Raw genomic sequence first — 22,707 nt, 5'->3', positions numbered from 1 at the left:
GGAAAAACGCTCTTCCAGAGCCTGGCGAGGGGCCGCCCCCTCGAGCGCCCCGCCCCCGGCCGTCCCGCCCTGCACGCCCGAGGGGTGGATGGAGACGCCGGCTTCCGGCGCAGGTAGGGGTCTGGGCCTCGGCGGCGGGGAGACCCGGGCCTGGCGGCGTCGTTTCCCCGGCCACTGGGGGCGGGTGGGGCGAACGCGGGGCTCCGAGAACCCCGCGTCCACCCCGGAAAACCGAACCGGGAACGGGAGGGGGGCCCGTGGGGACCGCGCGCCTCGTCCCGACCGAGTCTCGGGAACCTGTGGCCCGCGCCGCGCCGGCTCAACCCGAGGGAACGCCTGTTCAGGGCTGATTTCTCTGGCAGCAGGTCGGTGGAGCTGGGGTCCCTGCCGCTCCAGACGCATCTCTAAAGTTTCTTTTTTAAGGAGAACATGCAGACAGGAAAGAGCGTTGTGAGATTGAGAAGTAGAGAAATCCTCCCAGAAACGATGTCATCTCGACTTGCTCACCAACAGCCCTGTTCGTAGTAGTTTCTATTTGCACCTTGCTAGAATTTTCCTACGAGAAATTAAAAAAAAAAATTAAATATTTTATTATTGGGATGATTGTTGGCTATAAGCCTTGAAATAGACATTGTAATGGTCCTAAAATTAAAAAAAAAAAAAGATTTTTGAGAAAATTTGAAAACCCAAAGAATCCTTATGGGTTTTGTTGTGTCTGGAGTTTTCTTGGTGATTGAATGGGTGCCCTTAAAGCCTCTTAATTTTTTTTGTAATTCTTATTGGTCCATAACTTTAGAGTTATTTTATGCCTGTGCAGAATGTGAGGTGTTCCGTGTTACTTGTGCAAATAATGCTAAACCTGAGGAATAAATTATCGTTGAGCCATACTACCTAAACGTTTCTAGGTTCAACTTTTAAATACTTTCCATGGATCCTTGATGCTTATCCTGTAACACCTTGACTTGTTTGTTGTGTGTTACAGGCCCAGGATCACAGCTGCAGTCTGGATACTTACTCTATGTCATGATATCCGAACATTATTATGCATTCTTTTCAAGCTTTGCTAAAGGTAGGTGATAAAGTCGACAAGTTTTCTGGATTTGCTGGAGCCTAAGTGCCAAGTTTTGACAGATAAATGACGGTGCATGTTATTCATGCCGTATTGATTTTTATTATATTATAAAAGATAATTGTTTTCAAATGGGGAAATTTAGAAATGTATAAGATTTCAAAGATAACTTGTTCTTTATGAGTATATTGATGTGATGTCTAGGCATGTGAAAAATTACTCTCATTTGTCTTAGTCCTTTTTTATTATTATTGTTGGGAACCAAAAAAGCACAAAGTAAAAGATTCAGTGTGGTGATCTTTAATACCAGACTATATCTATTTGGAGAGATTTTGGTCAGTCACATAAGGAGTAACATTGTCCTGCACTTCCTTTTTCAACTGTATCTTTACAGCTTATTTTTTTGTGTGTGCAAATATTCTTTGAAAAGTAACTTTTATCTGTCAAGTCCAAACTATTTGAAAATCCATTAGTTGCTACTAATAGTGTGATAAACAAACAGATATTTGAAAGTGCAGATATACTTTAGACTATATAGACGTAAAGTATGTACAGTTTTGATGTAAGAATGTTTGATCATTTTAATAATTTCTGCAATGTCAGTGCTGTAAACTACTTCCTTTTTTATTTTAACCCAACAAATGAGGGTCTCTTCATCAGTTTTTTCCCTGGATTGATAATTTGAAAGATTGTATCTAACAAACTCCCTTTCCTTTGCATAGGAAACAAACTCAGTTATCCTTAGAGGGTAAACAGATTTCCATTAGACTTTCAAACTAATTCACGGAAGACCCCTTACCACTTTAAGGACACACAGGGAGTCAGGAACCTCAAGTTGGGAAGCATTACTCTTTAGAACTGAAATCATCTATCACTGAACAGCGAATTTCTTTTTTTTTTTTAAATAAATTTATTTATTTTATTTTTGGCTGCGTTGGGTTTTTATTGCTGCACGCGGGCTTTCTCTAGTTGCGGTGTGCAGGCTTCTCATTGCGGTGGCTTCTCTTGCTGTGGAGCATGGGCTCTAGGCACGCGGGCTCAGTAGTGGTGGCGCACGGGCTTAGTTGCTCTGCGGCATGTGGGATCTTCCCCGACCAGGGCTCGAACCCGTGTCCCTTGCATTGGCAGGCGGATTCTTAACCACTGAGCCACCAGGGAAGTCCTCAAATTTCTACTGTGGACTTTGACCTGGTTTGTTTCTTGACTCTTGCATTTACCAGCTTTATGACCTTAAAAACTCTCTAATCTTCAGTCTTCTTTTCTGAAAATGGGGGTTATAGTAATGCCTTTCTAAAAGGGTTTCTTATAAGTGTTAAAAGTTAAATGATGTAATGCATGTAAAACTATAAGCCCTGTGGGTACCTGGCATCTGATAAAGTCAGAAAAATGCTAGACATTGTTGTTATCTGTTTTTCCTGATGTCCCAGGGTGATTACATCACGTGGATAGGTTCTTGTTTATTGGCCATTTTTAACAAAGAACACAAAACAAACCTCATGTAGAAGTCACAGGCTGATATAGGCATAAAGGCTGAATTTGCTATATTTATTTGGGTCAGCTTGGTACTTTAAAATAACTGACTACTTTACGACTATTTACCAGTGGTTTGTAAAATTTATGTAAATTCCCAGAGTCCTCGCTTCTCCTGAAAAACAAGAGGACCAGGCAGGGTGGGGCTTGCAGCTGGCAGCGCTGCAGCCAGGATGTGGCCGCCCACTTTGGATGGGGCACACACTTTCCACTTTGCCACGATGCCTCTACTCCCTGCTTTTATTTCATCCAGGCGTGCTTCACTCATCTATTTCACCTCCTTTGTCCCTGCAGACATCTCAGTTTGTGATTTCTGACTCAGAAAATATCCCTTACTAATTTGAACAGGTAATTGTGTGGCCAAAACTATAACCCAGCTTGCATCCTTGAAAAAGGAGGCGAATCATCCTGTATTACAATTTACGAAGCATCATTTCCTCATAAAACTCATTTGATACTTAGGTCAACTCTGAGAATTAGTTCAAGCATGCATTATTTTTCCATTTTACAGCTGTGGACACTGAAGTTTATAGGTTTGTACCAAAACTTAAAATCGTGTTTTGATGACTTAAAGTTTTTGGGGTTCTCACTAATGCCACTTTTTAAATAGGGGGAAATTTTCTAGGAATTGATAGCCTTTCTTTTGGTTCTAGTGTTTAAGCACGTACTTTTATCCCAGTAATTGCAGAATGAGAAAATGAGTGGTGGAAAGCAGAATACATGGCTAGAAGTACATAAGTAGACCTTGTTTCCCTTCTCTACAAAATGCTTTTAAGCAAATTGAAGGGAATAAAACATGGGTTATGGCTCATTCAAAGCAGACCATACATATAACTGGACAAGGTCTGTTTTAAAGCAAACTTTATTGCCTGTGTTATTGGAAAGCTGGAAGGGATGTGTGACCGATTTATCTGGCCTGTAGTTCAGCGGGCCCAGAGATTTCTGTGAGCCTGTGTTTTAAAGTTCTGTGAAAAAGGAAATACTTGAAACTTGCTTGGTGATTCAGCCTGGTGTCTCTGGAAGGTGAGTTTACATGGCAAACTCACTTTTCTCTAGGCTGCTTTTAACCAGCAAGGCTTTATTGCTTTCATAATCATACCAGGAGAATAATCTACACCATAAATTAAAATCATGCACAGTTCATTTGTGGGCATAATAACTGATGATATGTGACCATGGCTGAGAGAAGTTCAGCCAGCCATGCACGTGGTTGGGGAAGCATCTCGGCAAAGACTACAGGAGGTCCTGCAGCAGCAAAGAGTCTACAATGTTCTAAGACTTGTCAGAAGGCAGCTGAGGCTGCAGTCACTGTGAGTGGTGAAGAAGAACATAGGTTGAGTTTAGGGAGGTCAGAAAGGATCCGAAGGACATGGTGAGAATGTGGATTTTGAAGGATTTTTAGCGGGAAGATAATGTCGTCCGCCTTCTGTGTTGAGATCCTTCTGGCTGCTGTCTGTGGAGAGAGACAAGTTCTGCAGCTGCCCTGTTGATGTTCCAGGATTTCTCTTTCATCACAGACAGGGGCTGCTTTTGACTCTACCTTAAACCATATGTGATGCAGTTTAAACAGCTTGGCAGAAGTGCATGCATAACGGGAAGGATCTTCCAGTAATATTCTACAGAAAAAAGTGAGAATCACAGTGTTAAACTATTGCTTAGTTTTGAATAAAGCCACTTGCTACTTAGTGTGTTTTCTCTTATGGGTGAATTGCATTTTCATTGAGAAATGGCGTTCTCTGTCTATATTTTGGAGAAGTTAACAATTAAGCTGATTAAAGTTTGTGTTATATGAGAAGAGAAAATGTGCTCATGTTCACTTATGAAGCAATTATCCCTAAATTGGGTTTCTAGCCCATTCTACTGATAAATTTGATTATTACCTCTAAAGTATTAAAAGATACTTAGAGTGATTTTCTGGTGTTTAAGAACTACATACTCTCCTTAGTGATTATATGAGTTAGGAATTGAGTGTTAAGAGTTAGAGTATGAAGGCCCATTAATGCAAACATTCCAAGAAAAATAACTTATTTTTCTATTCTTTCCTTCTCTAATATTATTTCTAGGAAATTGTCCATTTAATCTGTTTTTAAGTTTCTTGATATAAAATTATGTCCTTTTATGATCTTTTTAGTCTCTGCTGTAGTTTGTTAGTCTTTCATCCTTAGTACTGTCCATCTGTGCCTTCTCTCTTGTTTGGTTTTTTCTTGATCAGTCTTGATAGAGGCTTGTCTATTTTTAAAAAATTCTCTTTGAAGAACTATTATATTTATCAATCCTCTAATCTGTCTTATTCTTTTTCTGTAATGTCTTTAATTTCAACTCTTATCTTCCTTTTTTCTACACCTTTTGCTTTTATTTTGTAATTATATAATTTTTAGCTTTTCTTCCTTTGTAATAGAAAATTTGAGGCTGTTTTCCTCTGCGTACTGTTTCAGTTGTATCCCATACATTCTCATGAGTAGTATTTTTATTATTATTCAGTTCTAAGTCTATTTTAAAATGGTCATTACATCTCCTCTTTGGCTCTTAAATTGCTCCTTTTAAAGTATCCAAGGGTATGGGTTTTTAAAAATTTATCTAATAGTTGTTGACTTCTTACTTAGTTACATTGCAGTCATATGTGGTCAGGAAGAGTATTATTAGACACAGGATTTCATGTGTATTCAGGATATCCATTCAATTTTCTTTGTTAATTGTTTAAATTTTATTTATTCTTAAGAACCTTTTTCTCCACTTGATCCAAAAATCACTGGCAAGGTGTGTTAAAATCTCCCACTAAAACAGTGACTTTCTCCATTTTTCTTTGTATATCTTTCAGTTCTTATTTTACGTATTTTGGGCCTCTGTTTTGAGCTTTTATATTTTCTTGGTGAATTAAGTCTTTGATTATTATGTAGTGATCCTCTTTACCTCTAATAAATATTTTTCCTTAGAGTACATTTTGTCTGATGTTAATCTAGCCACATCACTTTCTTTTGTTGAATATTTACATGGTACTGTTATTTTATTTCCAGTCTATCTCTGTCTGTAGTTTATGTGAATCTCATGCAAACAGCCAGAAGCTACCGGTTTCTGTCTTTTGACTGGTGAGTTTGGTCCATTTACAATTCTTGTGATTACTGACATATTTATAATTCTTTCCACAGGGCTATCTTATGACTTCTATTTCTTCTGCTTTTTTAATGCCTCCTTTATTCTTTTTTCCTGAGTTTTTTGATTGAATGAGTTTGTTAATATCACTTTTTCTCTTTTAATATTATGCATAGTATTTTGAGGGTCTAGTGTTTAAGTGTTTGACATGTATATCTTAAAGTCTAAAGTTATTATTTCTAATTGCCTCTTTAACTATATGAGGAACTTAAGAACATTTTAAATTCTGTCACTCTGCTTTTAATTGTTATTGTTCATTTTTGTCTATTATTGTTTCTTACAGTCAGTGTTAGTTTAGATTTACACACATGTGTAACAATTTATTTACTGTTTTTGGCAATTGAGACCTTCCTTGTGAGACCATTATCATTCTTCAGAGACATCCTTTAGAAGTTCTCTTTCTCAGGGGTCACTGTCATTAAACTCAATTTTTTTTTTTGGTGAAAAATATCTTTAGTCTGCCTTTGATCTTGAAGGATACTTTTGTTTGTTCTAGATTAACAGTTATTTTATTTCAGCATTTTGAATATTATACTACTGTTTTCTATTGAAATATCAGCAGTCACTCTAATTGTTTCCTTCTATGTGTAATGTATCTTTTCTATTCAGTTGGTTTTAAGAGCTTCTCATTGTCTTTGGTTTTCTGTAGTTTCATTGCAGTGTATCTCACTGGATTTTCAAAAAATTTACTGAGCTTCCTAAATTTGAGTGTTTATACCTTTCATCTGTTTCGGAAAACTTCCAGCCACTGTCTATTGCTTTTTCTCCATTCTCTCCTTCTCAAACTGATTAGATGCCTGTTAGACTGAATCAGTCAGGAAAACAGAATTAATACCAAGTAGTTCGACAGAGGGAATTTAATATGGTGCTATGGTCTGAATGTTTGTATCCTCCCCAGATTCATATTTTTAAATCCTAACCGCCAGGGTAATGGTGTTGGGTATGAGGCCTTTGGGAAGGGATTAGGTCACAAGGGCAGAGCCTCATGGATGGGATCAGCATTGTATAAAAGAGACCCCAGAGAGTGAGCTCCTCCCTTCCACCATGTGGGGTTACAGCAAAAAGACAGCTGTCTAGAAAGAAAGTGAACGCACACCCAACATCACATCTACCAGCACCATGATCTTGGACTTCCTAGCCTCTAAAACTGTGAGAAATAAATGTTTGTTGTTTATAATCCACCCAGTTTATATTGTTTTTGCTAGAGCAGCCTGAACAGACTAAGACATATGGGGGATTAGTTACAAATGTTTTAGGACAGGGGTCCCCAACCCCCAGGCTGCACAGCGGGCGGGGAGCGACAGGCTAGTGAGCGAAGCTTTATCTGCCGCTCCCCATTGCTCCCCATCACTCGCCTTACCGCCTGAGCCATCCCCAGCCCCGTGGAAAAATTATCTTCCATGAAACCGGTCCCTGGTGCCAAAAAGGTTGGGGACCGCTGTTTTAGGGTATCTGAAAGCCAAATGGGACCATGAGGCAAACTAAAAGTTAGCAGTAGCAAAAAACTGTTGTCACGCCTCAGGCTCTAGAGTTACAGCAAGGAGATAGTCTTACCAGAATTCAGAAGCTGAGGCCATCTAGAACCATGGCAAGTCTGCTCTACAGAAACAGGGACCGCTGGGGAGATACAGCCACTGATGGAGACACCACAAAACCCAGAGGAAGCAGAGGAGAAATATCCTCCTACCTTCCAGCCTCCTGCCTGGCACCCTCACTGACAGCATCTAGCAGGGGAGGAAGCCAGTGGGACAAGGAGTTTGGGAAATACAGTTTTGAGATGTCAGCCCCCAAGATTCAGGACACGGAAGGTCATGCATGGATCTGAGAGCAAGCAGACCATTCTGGGTCTCCCTTCCATATCTTTCAATTTGGCTCTCCTGTTTTTCTTTACTTTGTTTCCCTATACTACATATGGAGTAATATTTTTATTGTGGTAAAATGTACATTACATACAGTTTACCCTTTTAACCATTTTAAAATGTGCAGTTCTGTGGCTGTAAGTACATTCATGTTGTTGTACAACGATCACCACCATCCACCTCCACAACTTCTTTTATCTTCCCAAACTGAGACTCTACCTGTTAAGTAATAATTCCCATTTTCCTTCCCTGATCTCCTAGCAACCACAGTTGTACTTTCTGTCTGTGAATTCGGCTATTCTGGGTACTATGTGTAAGTGGAATCATACAGTATTTGACCTTTTGTGACAGGCTTTTCTTTTCACAACACATAAGGCCTTCTAGGCTTTTCCATGTTGTAGCACGTGTCAGAGTTTTCTTCCCTTTTAAGGCTGAATCACATTCTATTATATGTAATAAAACATTGTATTTATGCATTCATCCACTGATGGACATGCAGGCTGCTTCCACCTTTTAGCTGGATGTACAAATAGCTCTTTGAGACCCTCCTTTCCATTATTTTGGATCTATACCGAGAAGTAGAATTGCTGGATCATGTGGTAATTCAGTGTTTTTCTGAGGAAGCACCATGTCATTTTCCACAGCAGTTGCACTATTTTACGTTCCCACCAGCAATCACAGGAGTTTCAATTTCTCCACACCCTGAACAACACTTGTTTTTTGTTGTTTGATAATAGCCATTTTAATGGTTGTGAAGTAGTATCTCTTCATGGTTTTGATTTGCATTTTCCTAAGGATTAGTGATTCCATATGCTTATTGGCCATTTGTATATATCTTCTTTGGACAGATGTCTGTTCAAGTCCTTTGCCCATTTTTAAAATTAGGTTATTTTGTTGTTGTATTGTAGGCATTCTTCATGTTCTGGATATTAACCCTTTATCGGGTATATGACTTACAAATATTTTCTTCTATCTTGTGGGTTGTCTGTTCACTCTGTTGATGGTGTCCTTTGAGGTACAAGAGTTTTTAATTTTTATGAAGTCTAATTTATCTATTTTTTCCTCTTACCTGTGCTTTGGTGTCAGATTCAAGAAATCACTGCCAAATTCAGTGTCATGTAGCTTTTCCCATATATTTTCTTCTAATTTTTATGGTTTTAGCTCTTATGTTTAGGTCTTTGACCTATTTTGTGTCAGTTTTTGCATGTGGTGTAACATGAGGATTCAACTTCATTCTTTTGCATGTGGATTTCCAATTTTCTCAACACAAATTGTTAAAAAGACTGTTATTTCCTCATTGAATGGCCTTGACAGTCTTGTTGAAAATTACTTGACCATATATGTAAGGTTTTATTTCTGGACTCTCTGTTTGATTCCCTTGGTCTACGTGTTTGTCCTTGTGGCAGTAAAACACTGAGTTGATTACTATAGCTTTGTAATAAGTTTTGAAAGCAGGAAGTGTGAGAGACCTTTAACTTTATTCTTCTTTTTCAGTATTGTTTGGGTTATTGGAAGTCCTTTGAGATTCCATCTGATTTTGGGATGGATTTTTTTCTATTTATGCAGAAAAATCTCATTGGGATCTTGATAGGGAGTGCATTGAATCTACAGATTGCTTTGGGCAGTACACATAGACATCTTAACAATATCATCTTTCAATACGTGAACACGACATGTCTTTCCATTTCTTTGTGTCTTCTTTAATTTCTTTCAGCATTGTTTTGTAGTTTTCACTCTACAAGTCTCTCACCCTTCTTGGTTAAATTTATTCCTAAGTATTTTTTTGGTGTTATTATAAATAGAATCACTTTCTTAATTTCTCTTTTGGGTTCATTGTTAAGTGTATAGAAATTCAACTGACCTTTGCATGTTGATTTTGCATCGCATAACTTTCCTGGATTCATGTATAAGTTCTAACAGCCTTTGTGGATTCTTTAGGGTTTTCTACATATAAGATCAAGTCACCTGTGAATAGAGGTAATTTTATTCTTCCTTTCCAATTTAGATGCCTTTTATTTCTTTTTAATAAATATATTTTATTTTTGGCTGTGTTGGGTCTTTGTTGCTGTGTGTGGGCTTTCTCTAGTTGTGGCGAGTGGGGGCTACTCTTTGCTGCGGTGCGCGGGCTTCTTGTTGCGGTGGCTTCTCTTGTTGTGGAGCATGGGCTCTAGGCGCGCGGGCTTCAGTAGTTGTGGCACATGGGCTCAGTAGTTGTGGCTCATGGGCTCTAGAGCGCAGGCTCAGTAGTTGTGGTGCGTGGGCTTAGTTGCTCCGCAGCATGTGGGATCTTCGTGGACCAGGGCTCAAACCTGTGTCCCCTGCATTGGCAGGCAGATTCTTAACCACTGCACCACCAGGGAAGTCCCATATTTCTTTTTCTTGATTGCTTGCTCTGGCCAGGACTTCCAGTACTATGTTGGATAGAAATGGCATCCTTGCCTGGACGATACAGAGTATCTCCTGTGTGCCAGTCATGGTTTTAGAGTCTTTGGGATCCATCAATGAACAACCTGGATAAAATTTTAGCCCTCATGGGGCTTACATTCTATAGCATAGAAAAAATAATAAAGAAAACATAATAAACAAGAAATAATATAATGTGCAAAGAGGTAATAAGTGTCATGAAAATAGAGCAGGGTAAGGGGGACCAAGAGTTGGGAGGCAGGATGGAGTGGAGGACAGCAGCTTGAGATTTTAAATAGGATGGTTAGGGTAGGTCTTATTGAAAGGTGACGGCTGATGTAAGACTTGGTGGAAGTAAGCCATGTGGCTTTCTGGAGAATAAGCATTCTAGACAGAGGGAAGAGACAGCCCAAGGAGAGATCATCCTGTGTATGCTGTATATTAGAATGAGCCTGCAGGCAGTCTGATTATTTTAGTAAAGAAGAATTAAGTGCAGGTTTACAAAAGCAGTCAGAATAATTGTTGAGATGAGTGTTAGGATCCTGAAGTAAGACACATTTTTATTGTATTATGGTCTTTTTTTCTATCATGAGAAAAACCTCAGTAGCTCAATATATAATAAATCAACTAAAAAAGGTGATTTTTCCTTTCAGAATGTAGCTTTGTAAGTACTTTCAGAGTTATATATATATATATATATATATATATATATATATGTCAAAAGTAATTCTTTAGATTACATGATCATATAATTAAGAACAATTATATGTTTTAGTTTTATGAGGTAGAGAATTAATTTTTTTATTCTTTGGGTTCTGAAGACTAGAAAAAATATAAACATTGCTATGTTGAATGCAATTTACTGTAATCATTAAATAGTTGTTTACTAACTGTGACATTTCATTTTATTCTTAAAGAATAAACAACTGTGTATTTGAAAACTGTAGTTTAGGAGTCGTAAGGCTTGTTTCTCTTCTAATTCTTGAAATTCTTTACTGTTTAATTCTGGGGAAGTCCTTTTAGTGTTCTTTTGCCTAGAAGTTTTGTTTGTTTTAAGTGGGACTTAACTAAGTGTATTCAGTTTCCAAAATGGCTGTGCATTTGTCATTTTGTGATTATTGTTTTATAATGTAGCAGTGCGCTGCTTTAACTATTTGTCTTATTATGAACTGTTAAAGAGGAAATTCTATTTTAGATACATTCCTGTTCTTGTTTGATGTCCAGCTCTAGTACTGCTCATTTTTGTATCTTTTCACAATACTTCAGAATTAATTGCTTCTTCACCTGGGCGACCATAGCACTTTATGCCTATTTCTATTACCTATCACTTTTCATAATATAGTTACATATTTATTTATCTATCCACAAGTTACCTATCTTTGTATCCCCCAAACTCTAAAATACTTTGCACACATTTGGTGTTCATTCGTCTTTAACTGAATTCATATGCCTGTATATTTAAAGACCAACAGTTAATCCCTAATATTAAAACAGCAGAAATTAAACTAGTGTTCAATAACATTGCCACTGAAAAGGCAATATTCCATAAAATGAATGGTTTTCCTGGTTGAAAACTCCTACTTCAGGCATTTAATAAGATTTAATTTGGTCTTTTGGTCTAAATTTTACCTTATGTGGATGGCATAAATGCTTATTTGCATGACTCAGGTAGCTAGATGTAAAAAGTAGTTATCTTGCGACTGATTATGAAATCACTAAAGTGGATGATTATTACTGATTACCTCCTACTTGTTTCTTTGCATTTCGGATCAAAAGCACAAATTTCTTAAGGATTAAGCGTTGTAAGAACTATTCATAAGTGTGTTTTTATGTAGTGATGTAATTTTCAGCAGGCATTCATAGCCATTTACTGGATGACGTCCCCTTAAATATAATGAATCAGAATATGATCCTTATTTTGTTTAGATTTTCAAATTCTTTTCAGCTCCTCCTAACCCTTATTTCTCTCTCCCATTTAAACACTTTTTTTGAAAGAACCATATCGATTCACTTATTCTACAGCTATGTATTTAACATCTACTATATGCCAGGCACAGAGTGAGGCATTTTAAGATTTGTAAGTGCACAAGAGAGATAAGATCTCAGTTCTCAGAATTAACAGGTAAACAAATAAACATTTGCCCATTTAGCGAGCATTTACTCGTTGTCTGCAATGTGTTAGGCATCATTCTGGGAACTGTGGATACAGCGGTAAAAATAACAAAGTCTGTACCCTCTGTAGTGTACATTTTGATGGAGGAATAAAATATAGAGGGAAGACATTTCTAAAAATGTTATATTTGAGCTGAGATATGATGGATGAGATGGAACAGAAGAAAAAGACTGAGGCCAAACAGTAATTACTGATGATAAAGAATGAACTCCTCGTGTTTGATGCATGTTGGTTTGTAGTTTCTGAGATAAGATTAAGTTTAGTAATGCTTCCATTTTGTTACTTAACTATTATTATTATTTTTTTGCGGTACGCGGGCCCCTCACTGTTGTGGCCTCTCCCGTTGTGGAGCACAGGCTCCGGACGCGCAGGCTCAGCGGCCATGGTTCACGGGTCCAGCTGCTTCGCGGCGTGTGGGATCTTCCCAGACCGGGGCACGAACCCGTGTCCCCTGCATCGGCAGGCGGACTCTCAACCACTGCGCCACCAGGGAAGCCCTGTCACTTAATTATTAAATAAGGGCGTCAGTTGGGAAATTTTGTGGGAGGCGATGGACAGCAAGGAGGGAACAATTTGAGGAGAGAGAGATTTGAGGACACAGATCACTGTGAAATAGTTGATCACCCCAGAGAGAAGAGAATATACAAACCAAGGAAGTGCAGTAGAATTGCTGGGCAGTATTGAGGGTCTACTTGCAAGTTTCTTATCCTGAATTTAAAGTGAAACGATACAGCCTAGTTGTGTGGTTTTCTCTAGCTACAGGCATAGGTGTGAAGAAGATGCAGAGTTTAACTAGAGTTGGTTTCTCAACCCCAGGAGACTGGTGGTGGAGAAAGAGAAGAACAAGAGTGCTGAGGGCATTTGCAAGGAAGTTATAATAATTCAAGCTGTAGAATTTATGCTGAGGAAGGAGAAAATGAAGAGGGAATGAAGACTGAAGAGATCTGATGGATATAAAGAAAGCGAGGAATCAATGGATTGGTGGATTAAATGAAGTTGAAAGTTGTGGTCAGACAAGTGAATTTCATGGGCTAATATTAGTATGTAATATTAACACATTTATTAATAGATGTGTTTCTATGTGTATGCATACACATACAAGCACAACTGCATCAACTTTTTTATTTTTTTTGCATCAACGTTTTAACGTCGAAAAGAGGGAGGTTTTGCACAGATAATTGAAAAATTCTGAGGACCGCTACAAGTTCTGGTTTCTCTTTCTGTTCCTTTTTTTTATCCTTTGTAATTTTATAGAAATGGTTGAATGTAATATAAGGGGAACATGAAAGGCTAAAAGCTTTACTTGGGAGATCTTATCTTAGGTTATGTATAAAATCTCTTTAAAAATCACTCGACCTTATTGGCCATATTCTCCTAATTATTTCAGTATTGTGCCAGGTGCTGGGCATACAGTAATATCAGGTCAAGGTGGGTTCAGAGTGGTCTTGGAGTGCAGAGGTGGGCATGCAACCCAAATGGGATAGAGAGGGGTCACCTTTGGAGGGAATGACATCTAAGCTCACATCTGAGAAGATAAGTAGTAGCAAAGAAACCACAGAAGTGGGAGGGAATAGTGTATATGAAGATCCTCAAGCAAGAAAGAAATGACCTGAGGGATCCCAAGTGGCTGGTTTGTAGTGTCTGAGGGAAGAGGTGTTGAGACATGAGGCTAGGAAATTAAGCAAGGGCCATATTTTAAAGGACCTGGTAGTTTATGTGAAAGAAACTTCATCCTAAAAGCAGTGGGGAACCGATCATTGGGTTCTATTTACATAGACCAGTGATATAAAACACAATCATTTTAAAGTGTGGGATTTGCTTTGATGGAGAGGTTGAATTTTATCATCTCTAAGGTTCATATAAAGCAGTAAATCAAAATGATTTAAATATGTGCCTCTTATTTTAATCTGAAAATAATTAGTAGCAATTAAAGTGGAACTGTATTAAACATAGAAAGCCCTGCTTACAAAGCATTATTAAACTCATATTCATTTGTTTGCAAAAAAGAATTGAAATTAAAATTTTTCCATGACTCTCAGTACATTTGGTTACTGCTGTGTATTTTCCATATCAGTGAAAATATTAGATAATTTCCCGTGAGTTTACGTGTGCCATTTAATATCACCAATCAAATGTAGATGAAACTCTGTGCTTTTTCTCTCCAGTGATTTAAACTTTTAAGATGCTTCCATTAATTGGAAAAACAATCATCTTTGATAACTTTCCCGATCCTTCTGATACATGGGAAATCACTGAAACAATCGGCAAAGGAACTTATGGAAAAGTTTTTAAAGTGTTGAATAAGAAAAATGGCCAAAAAGCAGCAGTCAAAATTCTGGATCCGATTCATGTAAGTCACATTGGTTTTTTTTTTTCCTGCTGAGTAACTTTTAAAAAAAATCTGTATTAAACTGTTAAAAAGTCTCTAGGTATCTTCTATTGATTTATTTATCACAATGTCAGTTACAATTTGAAGAAATGTTTAAAAAAAAAGTCTGCTTGTTATAGGTTCCTTGTTTGTATGCTTAACATATATAATAAGGTACAATAAATACTTGATATAAGAATAAATATGTAATGTAAATAAGTATATAAATAATACAACTCTCAACAGCTCAACAGTTGATTTAATATTATTTTAGATTTCAAAGTGTTGTCAGAATACAGATTTATGGGTCTAGAAGTAATCCTAAAAGATCTCCTTTTCTTCCTGTGTTCATTTAGGCTTCAGGCAGAATTCCTCTTATTCCAGACCAGAAATATGTTTTAAATTAAATTTCATTCAGAAAAGGGAAGTTAATTTTCAGGTTTACTTAAGTATTTCCAGAGCAGAAATGATGTTCCTTTATAACCAGGGTGAGGTTCCTTGTGAAAAATTGAATGTCCTGGTCAGTGCACATGGCCTCTTTTTCAGCAGTGCCCCAATGGGCTCCTCCTTTGCTTTTTTGGGGAAATCCAGTTGTGATGAGGGAAACTCATCTTTCTTTGCCTTTAAGAGCATGAGGAGATGGATGAGATTCTTCTTTCTGGGAGTGAGAGCTGGACATTGGGGAGCATTTTCAGCTACTGGGACATATGTAGCTCTCCCCTAGCACCTGGGGGGAGCTAGAATAAGCTCAGTGATCCCATAATCCCCAAACCTCTACTGAGAGCAACTTCTCCGATTACTCAGCTCTTGCACACATGATGGGAGTGCCGTGTGATGGAAATGACGTGATGTGTGTGGGGAGGGCATCAGAGTCCTCGTCACCGCTGTTACGCTCATAAACTGTAGGGCTCTGCAAAAGGTCTGCCCCTGGGCCTCTGTTCACCTTGGTGTTGCTCTTTGTTTTTTGATAGTTTATTTCTGCTAAATCCATGACAACTACATAGTTTCATGTATCTTTGAGCAGAGGAGGGGGAAGGTGGGGTTTCTTTTCAAGTAGTAAATTAGATACACTGGAGGGAAAAAAATGAATAGCACTGTGACCAGGCTTCACTGATGCTGCATGTGTTCATGTTCCCCTGTTGGAAAGTTCTTACCATTCAAACTGAGGGAAGAGAGACACAAATTAGGCTGTACCAAAGTAACTGTACCTCTGGTCTTTGCAATTATGGGTCTGTCCTTTGGTCTTCACTGTTAAGGGTTGGGGTCCACGGTGGCGAGAGAAAGGGCTCCAGACTGATCCCAATGTATCGCCCCATAATCAGTGTCTCTCTCCCATTCCTCTGCTTCTTTGTGGACAAGAACAAGTGGCTTGTGAATACATGTAGCCGTTATTCTTTCATAATGTACTCGTGTTTGGTAGACTGCTAACCTTATACATCATGTCTTGTTCTATTGCTTAAATGAAACATGTAGATTCATAACTACAGTATGAAATGTGTTCTCTTGCTGCTGTTATTCTTGTCACAGTACCTGTGTGTTTCCCTAAGGACTCTTTATTTACTCTCATTCATCATGCCACAAGTCAAATAAAAAAGATTTATAACCAGAAGATTATAATCTTAATAAAATAAATTTAGATGCACCCAGGCATTTTGCAGAGTGGCTTTTTTTTATTATTAAAAGGGTCTTACTGTTACGGATTTTGAACTAATAATCTTCTCTCCAAGGTAGGGAGGAAATGAGCAATACTAGAAGGCAGTAGGCTAGTCCTGGATCTCACACAAACCAGCTCTTGTGACTCTGACTGCCCTGAGCTTTTAGTTTCTTCCTCTCAAATTAGAGCTCTTGTCTAAAATTCTTTCCAGCTCTCTGATTCCATGATTCTGTCTTAAAACAGTGTGGACATTAAATGTTACCATAAAATATTAGAAGTCTTTTTCTTATTTATGACTCTGTGAGTTGTGTCATGTATATGTGATTTTCCTAGATACATGACTAAGTACCTAGTCATGTTTGCACTTTTACTGATGGGATAACAACCTATTCTACTTCTGGGGAATGGGCCTTTAGCTAACTAAAGGCTGTATGCCAATTTATGTAACTTAACTCTTTCACTTTTTTGGAAAGGTAGGAGTTCATTGCATGTATGACTAGTTTTTGATAGCCTTCGAATATCCTGTACTTCAAAGAAACAAAATGAACCAGCTAAAAGTTTTCATTTCAAATAAATGGCTTTGCCATCAAAATAAAGTTAGCACTACAAAGAAAGGAAAATCATCTTAGGTAGTTCTCCATATACGTTTCTTTCTCATTGCACACAAAAATAGCCTTTTATTTATTCCTTTTCAATGAAATAAATGGAATTAGAGATATATTTGTTGAGCAGGAAAATCAGAATCTCTCCCCTTAAGCAGTGTAATGAGAAGTTTCAATACATAGTACTGAGTGCAGTAAAAACTATTCTGACCTTGCTTTGACAAAATAAAATTCTACATTTGGTAGTCTCAATTGTTTCTTTGACTTCATTCATGTTTTTCTCACCGTTCTCTCCCCATGACTTTTTGAAACTAGGATATTGATGAAGAGATTGAAGCAGAGTACAACATCTTAAAAGCACTTTCTGACCATCCTAATGTGGTCAGATTCTATGGCATGTACTTTAAGAAGGATAAAATAAATGGAGATAAGCTGTGGCTGGTTCTTGAGGTGAGTGTTTCAACATTATTTTACATGTGGAAATTTGCAGTGTGGTCTTTTTTTTTTAAAATAAATTTTATTTATTTATTTATTTTTGGCTGTGTTGGGTCTTGGTTGCTGCACGCAGGCTTTCTCTAGTTGCAGCGAGCGGGGGCTACTCTTTGTTGTGGCGCGTGGACTTCTCATTCCGGTGGCTTCTCTTGTTGTGGAGCACGGGCTCTAGGCCCGCAGGCTCTAGGCACGCAGGCTCAGTAGTTGTGGCGCACAGGCTTAGCTGCTCCACCGTATGTGGGATCTTACCGACCAGGACTCGAACCCGTGTTCCCTGCATTGGCAGGCGGATTGTTAACCACTGCACCACCAGGGAAACCCCTGCAGTGTGGTCTTGGAATGACTTAATGTTTATGTAACATTGACCCTGTAAAGCAGTTCTAATATGTTCCTGGCTGGTCACATCCTTTGTAGAATGTTATGCCCAGTTCTGGTCTTGCCACCTTTAGAAACATGGGGAAATGAAAGAAAATTATTTAAAGATTAAAAGAAAATGTTTCACGAATTCCCTGGCAGTCCAGTGGTTAAGACTCTGCTCTTCCACTGTAGGGGGCACGGGTCAGATACCTAGGGGGGGAACTAAAATCCCACATGCTGTGTAGAAAAAAAAAAAAAAAACAACAACAACAATAAAAGAAAATGTTTCCACAATAAAAGACTAAAGAAACCAGGATTACTTTTCTTTCAGAAGAACATGTTATAAAGGGACTTCACTATAAGTTTTATTTATTCATCCATATTTTGTTCAACATAACATGTGACAGAGGCTCAGTGCCAGGTGCTATGATATGAGAGAAAATTAATGTACCTGAGGCTTCATTAGACAAAAACGGCGAGCTGCTAATTTCTTCTTCTGGCTTCACTGAATACTAATGACATAAACTACAGAACCAGGTACGGTGGGTCCTCCATATCTGTGGGTTCCACGTAGTTGGATTCAAACAGCGCGATCCGTGGATATGGAGGGTCAACTGTATTTACATTTATGGGGAAAAACCTTGCTAGAAATGGTGTTGAATATTAAATAAGTTGCCAACGGGAAATTATGGAGTCTGCCTTTTCAATTTCTGAGAATAGGTTGGGACAATTCTCTCTAATGCAGGAGTACTGGAAGGTGCCCCACTAGGGTAACTGCCAGTCCTAGAAGAATGTAAGAATGTGTTTCTTCTGATTTTCATTGAGTATTTTTATTCAAGTTGAAGTAATCACTAATTCCAATAAAATTTATAAAAATTTTTAAGAGCTGCTCTTATCAAACTCAGGGCTAGTAAAACCTTTATTTGATCACCTTAATAGCATCTATTTATTGTGTTCACATTATTTTATTTTTTTAATTGAAGTGTAGTTGATTTAGAATGTTAGTTTATGGAGTAAAGCAAAGTGATTCAATCATATCTGTCTATCTATCTATCTATCTATAGACAGATAGATACACTCTTTCTCATATTCTTTTCCATATGGTTTATCGCAGGATATTGAATATAGTTTACTGTGCTGTGCAGTTGGACCTTGTTGTTTATCCATTCTATATATAATAGTTTGCATCTGCTAATCCCAAACTCCCAATCCATCTCTCCCCTGTACCCCACTTCCCCTTGACAACCACAGGTTTGTTCTCTGCGTCTTGTATTCACATTATTTCATTAACATTTGCTTATTCTGTTTCTTTTTTAGAATGTGCCATTGATTTTCCTGCACAATAATCATTTATAAATATATTGTCTCCGTACTTTATATTTTTTCTATTATGGTTTTTAAACGGATCTACAAGTAGTGATCATTGTAGAAAATACTTGAAACTATGAAAAGAACCACTCTTACCTCTGAACATATTTCCTTCATCTTTTTTGTGTGTGTTTAAAATGATTGACAATATTACTTATGAAATTAGCGTATTTTTCCAGTTCATATAATTTCAGATAGACTTAATCATTTTTATCTTTTTAAAAATAAATACTTTCACTTGATTAATAAAAAGCAAGTAGAACCAGGGGGCTTATAATACAGAGCAATATTAGTGTAGATCCAGGTTAGTGGTGCCACCCTGTCCTGAGCAGGTAGGTCTGTGCTTTTGCTGTGCTGATCGCTGTACCTGGGAATAGATGGCCGAACTTCTCTACTCTTTCATTTCCTAATCCGTACTCTGAATTTTGGCACGATTATTAATTGCACCTCTGGAACCCTATGCCCTCCTACTCCATTCTGGAGGTCTGCCAGGTATCTGACCTCTGATATCTCTCTGCTGCTCACCTGGGTGGAATCCACCATTTCCGCCTTCTCTTTCCCAGGTTACTTCTCTGTTTCGCACATCATGTAGTTATGTACCTTGCTCCCGTTATCCACGCTACTGATGTCAACAGATCTTGAGTCCGTTCAGTTCAGTTTTTCTAAGGAACAAAACCCCCATCTGCGTGTGTGTGTGTGTGTGTGTGTGTGTGTGTGTGTGTGTGGTGCTCAGGCAGGCTCCTGGATGTTGATATTTTGTATGTTGGGTAAGAGGGTATCAAGTCTTGATGAGAGACCTCCAAAGGATCCCTTTTTTCTGCCCCTCCCCTCCCACCTCCTCCACGTTCACTCTTACCTCGCCCTGTCCTGCTTAATCTGCTCAGGTGACCTCAGAATAGCCCCCAGCTAGCGCCTCAGTTTGTGGCTTCCTCTGCATTGCTCAGTTAGCACTCAGTCATCTGCATGCCATGTTGAAAATTTTTGTTGTGATCTCTTCTCCACTTCTCTCCCTTTTTGTTCTTTTTTCTCTTGTGGTTTTATACTTTTTTATTCCTTTACTAGCATTTTAATGGAGATTTATATGTGATCTCTTCTCCACTTCTCTCCCTTTTTGTTCTTTTTTCTCTTGTGGTTTTATACTTTTTCATTCCTTTACTAGCATTTTAATGGAGATTCACATGTGAGAGGAAATAAGTGTATATGTTTAATCCGCCACCTTTAATTGGACCAGAGTCTTTCAAAATTGTAAAATAGAATTTTCAAGAACCTTCTCAGAATCTGAAACTGTGCATTATTTTATAGAAGTTTAAAAAATTTTTTAAATAACCAGTTGTGTTCTTCAAAGGTAGGCAATTTATTATGATTTCAGAATTATTTTGTATTTCTCAGTTTAGTTCAAGATAGCTTTATAGTTTTAGTTAAATCATGCATTAAAACAAAGCAAAACTTGTACTCATCTCAACATAATTACCTAAGTAATAGAATATAAATTATGAACTTAAACTATTTTGCCTTAAATTAATGGTGAATTGTGAAGAATTTACTTCATATTTGTGTTTGTGTATTGGAGATGCGATGCTCTGCAAATCCTTAATGCAGTCTTGAATAAAATTTTGTATATTTATATCCTTCAGAACATTTTCGGTAATGCATCTTTAATTTTTTTCCTTGTTGAATCATTGGAAAATTAGCATTTGAAAATACAGGTGTTCTGCCTAATGTAGGCCTAAATGGGCAAGGACACAAGGTACACAAGGCCCAGAGTTTAAAAATATTGAGTGAGATCAGTCACTGTCTTTTATGCCTAACAAATTCCTATTCTAATTATATTGTCATTTCTCAGTATAATCACTTGGAGTTAGGTGTGAGTTGGAGACTCCAGATCATAGTTAAATGTTCTTTTGAGAGAGCAGAAAAGATTGATTAAAATGCTTTTGGAACATCAGGTACAAGCACAGTAGCTTCCTGATATAATGAATCAGCAGAGACTTAACAGCTTCTTTGAACTTTGTCCTTATATTTTATTATCAGATGGAGGTATTGGAAATATCCCTAAAAGGCTTGAGAAAAAAGAATAAATGGTAATTTATTAAAATAGTATTTCAGGAATCTGACCTATTTGCACTTACAAAGTGGGGGAAAAACATAGAGAAAGCAAGAAGTTGGCAAACTGTATGTAAGGTAATTGATTTGCACATATGCAAATTAGACTAATTATATATACACATAAGTGGCTAGATGTACAATTAACCTGATTTATAAACATGAATGGTGCAGGTGCTGCTTTAGAGGCACTTTCAGAAAATTGGCTTGTGGCATAAATACTTTATTCTACAAAATGACTACTAATTATACCTCTTATCATAATAAAGCCCCAATAAATTATTCTGCATGAGGGTAAAGATGGCCAAAGAGGGGCTGTGGTGTTACCCAGAGAGTCATGCTAACAGTGCTAGACTTCTGATGTGAATCTACATAAAGAAGGTGTGTCCTGGAGGGGCTGAGCCATCAGTAAATATCCCTCGTTATCAGCCTGGCATGTGCCGGGGGCGCTGTACCAGCTTAGACAAACTCCTGCCCAGAGGTTTTTCATCTTGAAAAATCATTTTATTTATATTTCAATCCAGAATTGAAATTCTAAGAAGGGGATTACTTGCTCAGATTTTACTGGATAGTCTACTTTTTCTGTTATTTAGTTGTGACTTTTGAATTATTGCTTTCAGTTTGATACAATTTTTCTTCTTCCTGTTCTTTTTCTTTCATTTTGTTACACTATAAAGTTTTGAGCATTAATGATATACAGGCCTCTGTTTAGGAACTATTTCCTTCTAAATTCTCTGTATATTCATTTTCAGGACATAGAGAAGAGCACTAGTTGCTAGCTCTCTGAAATTCCAGTTACACGAGAAGGGGTAGAAAGTTTTCTTTTGTGGGAACTGATTTTTTTTGCAAAATGTCTATGGGAATTTTTATTGTTACTTAGTATTCTAGGTTTTCCTAATGATGTCAGCATAAAGGGAGAACTGATTTTTTTTCTTTTACTTATGCTTCATTTTGAAATACTAGACTTATATTAATTTTTGCTTATTGCTATCATATCTCTTGACTGACCTGCTTTGTAAAATGTACATACCTCTTTTGCTTAGTGTTTCCGTTAATTCCTAGCATCTCCTGTGGTGGATCAGGGGCTGGATGTAGGCGGGGCTCGGGGGAGGTCGCTAGGTTTCTGCATCTGATGATCACTAAATTGGGAGACTCAAAAACAGAGTCAAAATTGAGTTAAATCAGTCTGGTATTAAGCATTTTCTACTGATGAGCTCGAAGGGCAAGATTGTAATTTACCCTTTCTTGGTTGGCTGGACAGCAGCACCTTAAGTACTTGAGGAATACAGTCTTCTGTCTCAGAGTCTATTTGTCTAGTATGTTCTCAGCCATAGTGGCTGTGAAAAGATGGCCTCTGTCATTGTGTGTGTGTGTGTGTGTGTGTGTGCGTGCGTGTGCGTGCATGCATAAGTGTCTAGGACTAAAGTTTATTCATCCAGTCATTTATTAATTCCATAAATATTATCTATTACTTTGGGCCAGGCATTTTGGTAGGTTCTGGGCATTCAGTGGAGAACAAGACAAACTGTCATCCTGGGGCTTAGAGTCTAATGGGGCAGAAAGACGATTTAAAACTAAA

At 37.8% G+C, this 22,707-nt stretch overlaps 1 protein-coding gene across 1 annotated transcript in view; it reads left to right on the top strand.

Moving 5' to 3' along the window:
• The first annotated feature begins 265 nt into the window (after positions 1-265).
• MYO3A (myosin IIIA) overlaps positions 266-22,707 on the top strand; it is a 182,192-nt gene continuing 159,750 nt past the window's right edge. The window contains exons 1-4 of the mRNA XM_024765514.1: positions 266-365; positions 983-1,069; positions 14,350-14,534; positions 17,124-17,258. Of these exons, the coding sequence (XP_024621282.1) occupies positions 14,367-14,534; positions 17,124-17,258 (303 nt within the window). The 5' untranslated portion in view covers positions 266-365; positions 983-1,069; positions 14,350-14,366. The remainder of the gene's footprint in view (positions 366-982; positions 1,070-14,349; positions 14,535-17,123; positions 17,259-22,707) is intronic.

This window comes from Neophocaena asiaeorientalis, unplaced genomic scaffold (assembly GCF_003031525.2).
Source record: "Neophocaena asiaeorientalis asiaeorientalis breed wild unplaced genomic scaffold, Neophocaena_asiaeorientalis_V1.1 scaffold217, whole genome shotgun sequence".
NCBI lineage: Eukaryota > Metazoa > Chordata > Mammalia > Artiodactyla > Phocoenidae > Neophocaena > Neophocaena asiaeorientalis.
This window is presented reverse-complemented; position numbering and strand designations above follow the sequence as displayed.